Source organism: Acomys russatus, chromosome 6, assembly GCF_903995435.1.
Source record: "Acomys russatus chromosome 6, mAcoRus1.1, whole genome shotgun sequence".
NCBI classification, from domain to species: Eukaryota; Metazoa; Chordata; class Mammalia; order Rodentia; family Muridae; genus Acomys; species Acomys russatus.
This window is the reverse complement of record NC_067142.1, coordinates 86,301,878-86,315,920: the sequence shown is the minus strand read 5'-3', so window position 1 is coordinate 86,315,920 and position 14,043 is coordinate 86,301,878. Positions and strand designations below refer to the sequence as shown.

Genomic DNA, 14,043 nt, shown 5'->3' with positions numbered 1-14,043 from the left:
GAAGACCTTAACTGCTCTTAACTGCTGAGCCATCTGTCCAGCCTGACCATCTTCCTTAAACCTTGCTTTACTTTGAGATGGCATTTGCCACTGTTCTGGCAGCAAGCCTGAGGAATCCACCTGTCTCTCCTCCCCAGGCTGACACTGCACATGCACTCTGCTGTACTTGCTCTCACGTGAGCTGTAGGGATTGAACTCGGGTCCTCATGCTCCCCAGCCCATTACCTTTCTAACAGTTTTTCATTATAGTCTCTCCTTCTTCTGATCCCTTTTTCCCTTCCCAGAAATTCACATTTTTGGCTTCCAGAGGCCCTTCTTGATGTTACCTCAGCCTTCCCATGTTTGTTTGTTTGTTTTTCAGGCTGTTAAAACTGTTCAGAGAACAGCTCAGTTATGATAACCTCAAGTAAAATCTCACTGCCTGGTATTCCGTAGCTGTCTCCTTCTTGTTGGCTGTAGCCACTGCATGACTCACTGTATCTGGTGTAACTACTTCTACCATATTAATGCCATCGATTCCAACTATACAGTCATCCCAAATGACTCCGCTGTGCTCCCGCTACACTTCCATGAATTTAACCGCGCCCATCTGCCTGATGTGCCCACAGCCTTTTGCAATATATTCACAGCATCTTGAGTTGCCAGTGATTGTCTATTTAAACTTACCACTTGCTTATGTAGTAAGGTTAAGCTGTCAAAAGCCCAGAAGTTTCTACACCTTTGAATCTGGCAAGCTGGGAGGAGGCAGAGGGAGACTAGTGTCTCATCACAGGACAGGCCCTTTCATCTCCATCTGCCAAGCCTATGGACCACACATCACAGTGGTCCTCAGAGGGTTGCCGCCCTCATCTGAGCCTGAGGAGGATCTGCCCAAGCATGCTTCCACCACCTTGGGCCACACCTGAGCTTGGTTAGCACTACCCAGGGACGCTCAGGTCTCGCCTGGAGCCAGGCACATGGAGAATGAAGAGTTACTGGAATAGTTGGAAAGGTGGCTTGTGTCCATGCCTTTTGCTTTTCGGCATAGGGCCTTGCTATGTTGCCCAGGGTGTTCTCAAATGTTTGGATGTATGTGAACCGCCTCAGCTCCAAGTAACTGAAACAATAGGCACGCGATGTTGTCTATCCTTGAAAATCTGCTCTTTGCTCCCACTGTGTAGATGGGGGAAACAAGGATTTACTAAGGTATCATGGTCCAGATGGCCAATGTCCTGACTGCTGTCTGGTTGCCTAACTGCCTCCTCTTTTCATGGCACATATAGCACGAGCAAGGGGGAATGCTCAGAGCCTACCTTCCCATGGTTGAGGACACTTCTCTCTTACAGGTAGATTTCCTAGAGGTGGTGTCATCAATCATCGCTGTTCTAGGCCCAGCTTTGTATGAGTGAAGCATGCCTTTAAGCAACATTTTGGGTACTTTGTGGCTTCCTTTTTCTTCTACCTTTCTCCACCCTTTTAACTCCCTAACACTAGATAGGAGAAGAAAGGATAGAGGGGAAAGTGGGCGACTTTATCATTAGACAACTTCCTGCTGATTGGGAGTGTGGAGTTCCTTGCGGGGGTGGGGGTGGTGGAATTTGATCTTTGCCACCAGGATATCTAATTTCTCCTTGTTTCTTTGCACACAACTACTTGACAAACCGCAACCAACAGTATCTGACCACCAACCAGCCAGCAACAGCCTTTCAGGGCCCTAGCATTTATGCATCCTCTGAAGAGTTCCCAGAATTCAAAACATCACACATTCACAGAAACTATCCATAGCTGGCGAAACCACGCCCCTGCTAGGGCACGAGGCAAATCATAGTCAGCTGCTGCGAAGCAGCCTCTTATCCCCACACCTGGGATCAAAATGAAAACATATTCCCATAACACTTCGGTGTCTCCTAAAGAAACCAAACTTACAAAGTTCTCACTGAACAGTCCTACATGCCCATATGTGCAGGTGGCCTTGGGGTTCTCTGTTGACCAAACACTCACTGATGCCTCACCCTAAACACAGCAGACGTCCAGGGGTACCTCCACTGTCTGAGCCATCATCTGTCTTTGCTTCTGTGCAACCCACTGAGGACTGGGTATTGACTGGTACCTTGAAACTGTGTTTCAACCACAGTGGGGAGAGCTGCCGGTGTCCAGATCCTAGAGCCACAGTGGGGAGAGCTACCAGTGTCCAGCTCATAGAGCCACAGTGGGGAGAGCTGCCGGTGTCCAGATCCTAGAGCCACAGTGGGGAGAGCTGCTGGTGTCCAGATGATAGAGCCACAGTGGGGAGAGCTGCTGGTGTCCAGATGATAGAACCACAGTGCGGAGAGCTGCCGGTGTCCAGATCCTAGAGCCACAGTGGGGAGAGCTGCCAGTGTCCAGATCCGAGAAACACAGTGGGGAGAGCTGCTGGTGTCCAGCTTACAGAGCCACAGTGGGGAGAGCCCCACTGGAAAATACCCAACTGTCCTGAATGGCATCTCCTGTCTCCCCAACTTCATGTGCTCCTGGGACTCTGGATATGTTTTTGTTTGGAAACACAGCGATTCCAACTGTAGCTATTGAAGCGGTTGTGAAGCAGATGGAGCATCAGTGACTCGTGTCCATGTAAGAAGAAGAGAAGACACAGTGACAAGGGCGGGAACCCACACAAAGATGGAGGCAGTGGTTAGAATGGTGCAGCTGCGAGCCACAGGAAGACCAGGAATTCTTCCCTGGAAGGTGGAAGGGCCACGAAATAAGACTCCCCCAAAGGGAGTGTGGCCCTGCCAACACCTTGATTTCAGAATTATGGCCTGCAAAAACTACCACAGACTATACCTCAGTTGTTTTAATCCTTTAAATGTGTGGGTGTTGGAAACAGCCACCAATAGGTGACACGTGCATTGGCAGACATGGATGCCACCCTGCCGGGAAGGTTGGGAGAAGTCCAGGGCTCAGTGTCCGTCTTGTCACTCTGATCTTGCAGGAGATACAGTTCTGTGGCCCTTCCTCCTGTTACCACTGCCTTTTCTCTGGTGCCTACAACATTTCTGTCGCCATGGAGGGCTTTGGACCACTTCACTCTGTGTTTGTAAGCGCAATAGTTGGGTGTTTCTGTAACACTGGTCTAACCTTTGAGGTTCGTGACTTTGCCAAGGCTGGGATGGCGGAGTCGTCAGGGCCTGCACACAGTGACGTGGAGAGCCCATATTAATAAAAAGTGACAGCCAGTGGCTGTCAGAACTCGTTCCCACCCACACCTCTGCCCACAGGCACCCAGCCCTGTACAGCTATGTCACCTGAGCCCGTCCTTTGGAGACCTGAACACTGTCACCTGTCTCCACCTGTCACACTCTTGCTCATCCCGCGTGCCCCAGGTTCAATGGGCTTTGTACACGGCGCATTCTGTTATCTGGTGTGCAGGATAAGGATGGTAGTAAACCCTGCTGGGTGTGCCTGTCTTACCTGAGCCAGCACAGGAGCACCTCTGACACAAGACTGAGCTGTGGGGCGTGGCTTCTGGTAGTGTGCAGCATCTCCAGACACTAATACTAAATACAAGAGCAGATATCCTAAGATGCACGCATCGCAGGAGGAGCTGCTAAGAGCTCTGATGTTTGCTTTTACAGATCTGTTTGTTCTTATTTTTGTGTATGAGGGTTTTGTCTGTATATGTGGTGTGTGTGTGCGTGGTACCCCGAGGCCACAAGAAGGTATTTGACCATCTGAAATGGGACTTACAAATGGTTTTGAGCTGCCATGTGGGACCTGAGAACTTACAGCAAGAGTGGTAGGTACTCTTAATGACTGAACCATCTCTCCAGCCCAAAACCCTGAGAATTCTTTTTCACAAGATATATGTATTTATTTAACATGTGTGTGGTATGTGTGTGCATATGTCTGTGCATGAGTATGGTGTGTGTATACGTGGGTGCATGTGTGTGTGCCTGAGTGTGTGTGTGTGTGTGTGCGCACCACACGCAGCAGTGACTGTGGGGGCCAGAATAGGACATTAAATTCTCTGGACCTACAGGGAGTTGTAAGTCACCACGGGGACGCAAGGGACTGAACTCTGGTCCTCAGTAAAAGCAGAAGCATTCTGAACTGCAGAGCCGTCTCTCCAGCCCTCAGTTCTGAGTTTTGAAATCTCATATTCAACTTGGGGTCTTCCTATCTATGTGCTAAATATGGCATTGTATTCTCTGCAACAGCAGGTCTGTGTTTGGAGATTGACTATGGTTCCCACAAACACCTCTTCTCTTCGGGTTATTTGCTTTGGTCTCCGCAGGACGTACTCTTTAAAAGCATACCCTATTTCTAAGTGTGTTTGCTCTTGCAATAATGTGACCATCCCTTCACAGTGGGCCCTGATGAGAACACAGGACCCCGCCTGCTAGGTCCAGACAAAGCTGGCTTTCTGAGAGGCCTGATTTTCCGTTGCTATTTCCTTGGGGACAATTTGTCAGGAAGGAAGGCCTACCCAGGCCTTCTAACCATTCTTACTCTCTGTCTCTTCACACAGGCTGGCCATGGGTGACCCTGTCTGTCCTGGGATTCCTGTACTGCTACTCGATCGTGGGCATCGCCTGGGCTCAGACATACACAGCTCGCTAATGCTGCTGGGCCAGGTCAGCCTTGCTGTCAGTCTTTAAGGAACATGGCATTTCAGCTGGACCTCGCACTCAAAGAACATCCCTGAGGGACCACCTCCCACTCCAGGACAATCCTTGAGGGACTATCTCCCACTCCAGGACAATCCCTGAGGAAACACCTCCCACTCCAGGACAACCTCTGAGGGACCACCTGCCACTCCTCTCCTTTCCGAGACTGGAAGCTTGGTCTATCTCATAAAATGTACAACCTCAAAATCTCTAGAGCCTCGAAGATTTCCTACCCACCCCATAAGCTTCCTGTTGCATCAGCTGGAGTCCAGAGAAGTCTTAGGCCTTCCCCATGTCCTGCACTGGGGCTCTGGACTAGCCTTCACATGGACGGTTCTTAGCAGGGAGGCGGCAAAGCCAGTCTGGAGAATTCTGCACTTTGAAATGTGTTGTGGAGTCCACATGTGGCTGCTGCTTTCTGATATCTGTAGCCATGGAGTGACATGGTGGCTCCTCTCCCAGCTGTTCTGCACAGAAGTGGAGTTTAAAAGCCAGCGAATGGGGTATCCACACACAGGTGCTATTGTGCAAGGCCTCAGGGAAGGGTGGTGTCCAAGGTCCCATGCGCTGTGTTTTGCTCAGTAGGTTCTATTCTCATTCAAGAAGAGCAGAACCTTTCTTTTTGCTACATAGATAATCCAAAATTTGTCCTAGGCTTATTTTTGGATATTTTTAAATAAAAAATTTGAGATCTAAACACGAGTAACTTGATATTTCATCTCTCTAGACAGGTGCTGGACAGGCTACAGCTGACAAGTGGTGAGTGATGCAGGGATTCTGTTTGGCTGGGGAGGGAGGTGAGAGAAACAGCTTTGAGACCTGAAGCTCTGTGTGTGGAATTTGGGGTGAATGCTCAACACTCCAACAATATGAATTGTTACTGTTTGATAATTAAAGGAGAGGATCAGTGCTGTCTCATTCTCTGTGTGACGTGGTCCTGAATCATCCCCAGGAATATCAGGACACCAGGTGGGTTCCCTTTCTTCCTAGCTTCCACGCTTGGAAGAGGGATGCTGATGACCTGGGATGGATACACTGTACTCACTGAACAAAGCACATGCCAGAAAGAGGCAGGTGAGCTGGGCACTAGTAATCTGGGCAGCTGCCTTGGTAATCGAGGAGACGTGAGGCAGGCAACTGTAGGGTGCTGGGAGGGTCTATGGATGTGGGGGGCAAGCACTGAAATGAGTGTGGTACAATTTCATGGACAGAGCAAATCGTCTGTGGTCAGCCAGAGGGAGTCTGGCTGAAGCCTTCAAGTAAGGAAAGGGCTTGCTGAGAAAAACCCTAGTGTAAAAGTGACTGTAGTTAAGTGTCTAACGTGGGGACATGGGTAAATAACTCTCCCAGAGAAGCCATTTATAAAAGGCAAACCTAGTCACGAAAGAGTCTGTAGAGTCTGTGAGTGTCCTTGGCCATAATAATCCTGAAGTTTATTAAAGCGATGTGATTCGGTCACGGTGTCGGCAGCTGGTGGAGATCGTCTGTAAGCGCACTGTGTGGATTATCCAGGACCCTGCCATCCCACTATAACATGACAGAGGGGCACCTTCCTCTGTGGGCTCCACTTGCTGTAAACAGACCCTGAGTCTGGTTCCTGGGCAGCACTCAATCATCTCACCAGCTGGAGCAGTTCTGGAGAAACACTGGAGATGGCCCTGAGTCACTGCTGGCCCCAGGACCCTCAGACCCTGACCTAGCTCCATGAGCAAAACCAGAGGCTCTAGTCAAGTGCCGAGGCAGCAGCAGGGAGGGAAGTGAGATGCCCAAAGCCAAGCAAGGTCCTCCTGTCGTCGTGAGCAATTCCCGGAGCCACACAGAACGGTATTATGGTTCCAGGTCTGTGGGAACATGGTCTTTATCCTATTGAGTGAAGATGGTTCTCTTGAGAGAAGAGTACTCATGCCTGTGGATCTAGCTGTTAGCAAGTGTGTGCGGTGGCTCCCCTTACAGAGATTGAGACTATTTTCTTTGCTTTTCTAAAATACAGCTATTGTCTGGTTATGTACCAGAAATCAACTATAATGTTTATGCTTTTAGCAAACCCACCAGGCTGGGTGTGCACAACAGGGCTGAATGCCACTTGTTACCGCAAAGGTACTGTGAGTTAGTTGTGGCTCTGTTTCTGGTCTACTTGATTAGTTACAACAATCCTACTTTATAGGTTTGCTTTAACCATTAAAGATCAAAGATGCAGTTGATGCTCAGCTCTTTATTAGTAATTAATTTGAAATGAGCATTAGTGCCACGCCCTTCTGTGATGTAAGGCTTTAAAAATACCATGTGCTTGTTCTGTGGTCAGCGAGGTGCTCCATGCCCTGACTTTGGCTTCACATAATTGATTACTCATCCCAGAACTAAGTTCCACTATTTGCAGAGAGATAAGTACTTTTTGAGCAGCATAGTCACTAGTAAGACACAAGATGGCATGGCGGTGCTGTGCAGGCTGCCTCAGTGTCTGTTGAGAAAGCAACAGAACTGTGGCCCCACCAAGTAGGACTGCTTGGGGCAAGTGGGCCTCTGCTTCAGTAGCCCTGGGCATCCCTGAAGCAGGGACAGGGCTCAGTGCTGTTACCAAGGAAACACTCTGGGGCTCACACTGAAACCTGATGCTATCATGGTGGAAGGCAGGCCTTTGCTGTGGTTTGGCTGGGCAGGACCTGAATCAACATTCCTTGGGGGGTGGGGGGTGCGCAGGAGGAGAGATGAGAGGTAGGGAGAAGAGGGAGCTCTGAGCCTCAGACTGAGGTTGCAATGTGACCAGCTGCCTCAAGCTCCTATAGGCGTGACAGATGGACTACACCCTCAAGCCATGAGCAAAAACAAGTTGCTTTGTCTGCTTGCTGTTTTGCCACAGCAACAAGAAAACTGACCAATGCTAAGCACCATCCATGTAAGAGCTTCCCAAAGCATTTTAAGATTTATTGTTGTGCCACATGTGCAGGTCCCCGTGTGTGCAGGTGCCCGTGTGTGCAGGTCCCCGTGTGTGCAGGTGCCTGTGTGCAGGTCCCCGTGTGTGCAGGTGCCCGTGTGTGCAGGTCCCCGTGTGTGCAGGTGCCCATGTGTGCAGGTCCCCGTGTGTGCAGGTGCCTGTGTGTGCAGGTGCCTCAGAGGCTAGAAGAAAGTACTGGATCACCTGGAGCTGGAGTTACAGGTGGTTGTAAGGCAGCCACTCATGTAGGTCGTGGGACCAAGCCCAAAACTGCTGGGACAGAGAGCACCTGATTAAATGATGTAAGCAAGTAAGGAAAGGCAAACTCGAGTATCACGTATAAAATAGTTTATTACCATAATAAATAAAATTAAACTTTTTTTTTTTACAAATATCATTTGTGCTTGTTTAAAAATGTGAAGAAGGGGGTATCATCCATGGAGTGCCCGAGTGTTCCCCACATCCCCACACCACAGCCACCCAGTGGAGCTCTTGGCAGCATCCGCAGCTGACCACAAAAATAGCCTCAGCTCACTTGCACTTCTATTTATTCATGCTCATTTGGACAGAGGAAAAAGAAACGGAAAAAAAAAATAATAACTTCTATAAAGGATTTGGCAGAATTTGATGGAGAGTGTTCGTACGAGAAGCCCCAAAGTGCTCACGAGTATAAATGTCCTTGCAACGTGGACGTGGACAGTCTCCAGCGGGCGCACAGACAGTGTCTGAATATGAAGAGCCTACGTCTGGGGGGTGCTACGTCCCTACCAAGAGCAGTCTGTCTGCTGACAGAAAAGCTGTGGGCTTCTCAAGGACGAAGGGGTCGGCTGGATGACTCAGAAGTCACAAGTAAGAGTCAGTGGCTATAAGGATGGTCGAGCTCTGCCACCTGTGTGAAGACTGGAGCTTCACTTGAGACGGGCCTTAAGCTGCAGGTAAATCACATTGATTCCTTTGAGCCGTGGGAGGTGGCATGGAGCGTGTCTCAACACCAACACCTCGGCTGGAAACTGGTCCTTTCTTGGAATCCTAAGGGTGTGTTCCTCAGGGACACTGACGACTCCTCGGGGTGGAGCGCACGGGAGCTGGTGAAGCTGATAAAGTTAGTTTTTTATTGAAGCCAGTGAGAAGGCAGTTTATGGAGCAGTAAAAACGACAGACATTTCGGTAGGAGAGGCTATCCAGGGGCTGGATGGAACGTTGGGCAGGCCTCCTTCCTAAGCAACGCTGGGTCTAAGAGGGGGCGTTGGCACCCCCACCCCCACTGGCACCCCACTCGCACTGTGGCTGCAGTTCCACTCAAGTGCTTAAAGACAAGCATCTTTATTTCAAAACTGCCTACAATTACTTTCGTGTGCATCTTCAATGTGTAACTTTACCAGGGCTCCCGAGAGGCCCCACAGTATGCCTGTGAGGCGTCAGTGTGCCAGGGCATGGATGAGGGTCTGCCTCTGACCGCTATTTCTAAAGAGTTCGAGCAATCCCTGCTCCAACCTGGACACCGCTGACATTTGGCTCAACTCTCTCTCCTTCCACTGAAGGCCCCGGAAGCTGGAGCCTATGTGTGGTGGCCATGCACTTCTACCCCGTGCCCAACCGTTCTTGCTGTTGGAGCAGCACAGAGGTTAAATCAGGCCCTGGGAACCAGATAACAACAACAACAACAACAATCAAAGTAAGAACCCCATTTACAGAAGTGCGCGCGGAGGAGCCGGAGGTGTTATTCCGTGATACAGCTCCTCCCAGGCATGGGCAAGTGCCTGGCTTTGACCTCCAGCACATAAAAAAAAAAAAAAAAAGCCTGCTGGGAGGTCACTCCAACGGGCACAGCTTGGACAGTGCTCCAGAAGTAAGCAGAGAAATGGGGTTAGCAGCGCCTAGATCAGAGCATCAGAAAGGCTGTCACATGCCCAGTTCAGGAGCCTGCCACTGCCTGTGGGGTGGCATGGCTGACGAGGCAGCATGCCCAACAAAACCAGAACACTGACCCTGCCATTTAGGGTTCTGATGCTTATCCCACATTACTGTACACCCTCAGGAAGAGAGCAGGTCATCAGTGCAAGTGGGGCTCCCCCCTCCCAGCCCCCGAAGCAGCCTGCCAGGACAGCCACTGGGAAATGGCAGTTCACTATGGACGACATCCACGGTAGCTCATTTACAGAGACCAAGCAGCCAGCAGGCCAGCGGTGAACCACATGAGTGCTTGTCCCCTCCAAAAGGACAAAGTGCTCTGCAGCATAATTTGTCTGGAATCTGTGTTCAGTCTGACTCCTGGCAACTCTTTGTCTCCCAGTGTCTCCTGAGCCACCAGATAATGACTAACACAGACGGTGCAGGCCACAGGCATCTGCATCTGCAGTCCTTGCTCAGAACCTTATCAAAGTGTGAGTTGGCACAAAGCAGCCTCTGGCCCAGTGCGTGCCGTGACATGTAAAGACACACGGGCTGGCTCATTTAAAAGTGTTTCAGAGAAGGCAATCATAGCAAAACTGCTGTAGAAATGGTGAAAAATGAAAGCCAGCCTCGTGTGTTCTTTACTCCTGCCTGCAGGGACTCCTAGGCCCTGGACTCCGGGAACCCCAAGAAGAGCAGAGACACCTCCTGCAGGGTATAGACCTCAGTCTAAGGGGACTTCAGCACAATTTGCATTGGCCCCAGAGCAACCTGACGCTTCATCAGTCACCTGACACAGGGTGAGCTTACCAGCACCCCAGCATCAGAATCCCCCAGACCCACATGAGGGGATACATCTTAAGGAAGTTCACCCACCTCAGACAGAGCTGTCAAGGGGCAGCAGCCTTTGCTTCCCCACTGGCTGGCAAGGTGCTAGAGGGCCATTAAGTCCCAGAGAGCTCCAGAAACACTTCCAGGAGCAGGGGCTTCTGAGGCCGGGTGTTGCATGACCATGAGGCCCACCGAGCTGAAGCTGAGCGTCTCCTAAACTTTGGAACCAGGCCAGAGAGTACGTGTGAGGCATGTCCTTATGGGACATTCAGTGGCAGATGGCACGTCTGACTCCAGTGCTCCCAGTCTCTTCTCCAAGGGGTGGTTGGCAGCAAACATCTCAAGAGACTGTGGGCCTAGCTTTACCCAGAGCCACCACAGGGCTGTCTTTGAATGCTGCCCTGTCTTGGTCTAGGGATGTCATGGGCCAGCCTTTAAGCACTGTGTGAAAAGCTACATGTGTCCCACCCTTGGTTTCCCAGGGCCACCCATCTGTACAGACTGCCATGCATCACGTCCCAGCGTGTGCCATGGCCGGCAAGCAGAACACTAACCATCTTTGGTAGGGCAGGCTGTGAACATCAGGTTCAAGATGCTGATCAAAGCACTGCGAAGCAAGGTACCCGTGTTACTCGTTGCCCTGAGCTGAGCGTCCAGGCTCACCTGGCAGGGCTACACCCCTGCTACTCCTCCAGATGTGCATCTGAGATAGCTCCTCTGTCCTGCCTGATGCTATTGAGAGAAGCCCAACCAATCTGACCTCAAGTGACCGAGGCAGCGAGTGTCCCTTGAGCATTATGATGTGGGAATATGGCACAGAGATGGCCCTGTGGCCACAGCTCTGAGTCCCAACCTTCCCCTAGACCACATCCCACTGCCACGTCCCCCAGCTCAACACACAGAGAGTAACCATGGTCCTGTCATTAGAGTAGGAAATGGGTTGGCTTTCAAATAAGGCTAAGTGTGGCTCCCATGTGTCCTCTAATGACCCCAAGCACTGGACAAAAGTTCCTATGGGAATCAAAATAGAAACCTGGTACTTGCTACAATCATTTTTTGAGGTTTTGTGTGTGTGTGTGTGTGTGTGTGTGTGTGTGTGTGTGTGTGTGTGTGTGTGTGTCTGCTTTGTTAGGAAAGCAATGCTGGGCTCCTGCCTCCTCCTGTCAACGCCCCACACCCTGAGGAAAGCCATGGGCAAGCTTGCAGAAAAGGTCGGGGGAGAAGCAGAGAAGCTTGTGTCACAAGGCTTAAGCATGGCGCAGTGCCAGAGGGTCACCTGGGGTCTGGGAGCTTCCATGTCAGGAGCAAGCTGTTGACCACACACCAGAGCCTGCTCAGAGCCGAGGGCCCTCTCCAGCCCTGACCCTCGCCTCACATCTTCTGGGCAAGGAAACCTGAGGAGCCCAGCCTGTTTGACCATGGCCCAGCACCTGATGCTCCACCATCGGAGTGGGAAGGCTCTCGGTCCATTGAGCTCCCCTTATTGCAAGCTTGTTACAAACGACAGGAGTAGGAAAACAGGCGGTGCTGTCAGACACGGGTGGTGAATGCCCGGAAGTCCCGTGCCTGTCGTGGCCTTCAGGGGTCTTGGTAAAGAAGCCTAGTATAGTCTTCTCTTGAGGGATTCTGGGGCTCACCAGTTTGTACCAGGCTGATGCCCCTTCCTGGGAGTTTTACTCTTTCACAAACATCACGTTGGTAAAACATTTTAAAGGAAATGCTCTTTAGGTAGATTAGCACACCCCTTCTTCCATAGCTGTCAGTGGCTGTTTAGGTGCAGCTGCCATCTCCCAGGTGGGGTACCCCGCCATGTCCCCTCTTCTATTTTCCAGAGACCACACATCCGCACCTATGCCACCTGGTCCCACTTTGACTTCCTGTCAGGAGAAGCCTACTTCGAAAGTTGTTGGTCATGTGGGTGGTATGGTGGGGGTGTCAAGGGCAAAGGGACAGGCTTTTGTCTTTGACTTGTTTGTTTTGAAATGATCCTCTCAGCTTGCTCCAAAAATGTCTCTGTCTGACTCTGGGGACTGGGGCCTGGAGAGCTCGCACGTCTCCTGAGGAGACTGGGGGGGCCCTCTGGACATTAGTACCCTGAGTACCTCGGAGAGCTGTTTCTCAATGGCGGCCATCTTGGCGTTCAAGGCCTTAATGTCCTCTTTTAGCTCGTGTTTTACCTCCAGAACTGTGGCCTGCAGTGTCTGCTCGGGGATGGGGTAGAAAGAATGCTTGACCTCAGCCAAGATGGGGCTCCGGTCCTGGGGACTCCTGGCCTCACCCACATTGTCCAAGCGCAGGTCGCTCTTGGTGATGCCGCTGTCACAGGAGTCTGTCTTCTTCAGTGTGGCCTCGCCTGACGCCTTTGTCCTCTCGGGCAGTGTCTCCATGGACTCTGCCTTGGATACCTTGCTCCAGTCCTCACTTCTCCCACAGGCATCTTTGAAGCGGGCCCAGCCTTTGCGCTTGGCACAGTCGCCACTGCCCGCCTTGGGGCCCAGGCACTCAGATCCTGGTGCGTGCAGCTTGGCGTGGTCCGACACTGTGGAGGTGCAGGCTGCTTGGAAGGACACAGGCGTGGCAGGGCTCTCGCGCACTGTGACCACGCTGGCTTTCACCAGGCTGTGGTTGGCTGAGGTATGGTCCGTGAGGGCGTTGCCCTTCTCCACGTCCACGTCATCCAGGTCCCGGCCACCTCGCTCTGCTGCCAGCCTAGCTTCTTTCTGCTGCCGGAACCGTTGGAAAAGTCTCCTGACAGGGTGGTCGGGAGGCAGGACAAGGGGAGCCTCATTCTTTCGCTTCATCCGCTCCTCCTCTTCTCGCTTTACATCACTGATCTTCCGGAACACAATCTGGAGGGGGAGAGAGAGAGAGAGAGAGAGGACATCCTTTGTTAGCTGGAAGGAGCTCCAGATGGCAAGTCACCCTGCCAGTGCAGTCAGACACCGGCCATCAAGGGCCGCAAGCACATCCACAGCCCTGCAAGGCCTCAGGACCATTCCTCCTGACTGGCTGCCATCCCCTATCTTCTCCTGACCTGGTTCTAGCTCTTCAACATCCAAGCATTGGCTCTCACTGCTGCCCTGCTCAGGAGGCGCAGAGCCCACCTTCATGCGAGAGGCAGGCTGCTGAACTGCATCCTCCTAGGATGGCCAAAAGGCTGGAAACCACTTTCCTTTCCCCTCGTCAGAGGGAACGGCCTTGAACCTCTAAGATTGGAATGTCCTAGGGATTCTGATCACAAGAGTTCAAACATCTTTAGTCTGAAGCACGCTGCAGGGTAAGAACGTTAACTTCCTTCCTGGGGTACTGTTGGGATGGTCAGTGGGCGGCTATGACAATTAAACACTAGTCTCTCTGGGTTAACCTAAGAGCAAAGACCCCTGACCTTGTTATTGTCATAACAATAACACCCACTTGTTTTGGCAGTTCATAGGCATCTTTGTGTTGCCTTATACATTCCTTATTGCAAGGTCACTGGGACACACAGCATCCCAATTTAGAAATGATGAAAGCAAGAGCCAGTGTGTCTAAGCGTCACCTAATATAGTTAGCTGTCTATATGGGTCTTGTACCCGAGCCATGGAATCCCAGATCTGTTGGACAGCCGCCATGTCACTGAAGACAATGACTTCATTCAGATGGTCCCTTGAGACCAGCTCTAGTACACACAGTGGCAAGTGTCCTTCTGGGCCAGCAACTGAGCCCTGAGGATTGTGTCCTTCCCATTACGTCACAGTGGCAGTTAGACCCCAGGACATGCTC

General features: G+C 51.3%; 2 protein-coding genes across 2 annotated transcripts in view; one reads left to right on the top strand and one right to left on the bottom strand.

The window, feature by feature from the left end:
• The window catches only part of Hhat (hedgehog acyltransferase), a 228,083-nt gene extending 223,384 nt beyond the window's left edge, over nucleotides 1–4,699 (top strand). The window contains exon 11 of the mRNA XM_051148158.1: nucleotides 4,487–4,699. Within this exon, the coding sequence (XP_051004115.1) occupies nucleotides 4,487–4,578 (92 nt within the window). The 3' untranslated portion in view covers nucleotides 4,579–4,699. The remainder of the gene's footprint in view (nucleotides 1–4,486) is intronic.
• Nucleotides 4,700–11,919: 7,220 nt separating this feature from the next.
• Nucleotides 11,920–14,043, bottom strand: part of LOC127191176 (potassium voltage-gated channel subfamily H member 1-like) — a 116,830-nt gene continuing 114,706 nt past the window's right edge. Inside the window, exon 7 of the mRNA XM_051148382.1 lies at nucleotides 11,920–13,130. Within this exon, the coding sequence (XP_051004339.1) occupies nucleotides 12,273–13,130 (858 nt within the window). The 3' untranslated portion in view covers nucleotides 11,920–12,272. The remainder of the gene's footprint in view (nucleotides 13,131–14,043) is intronic.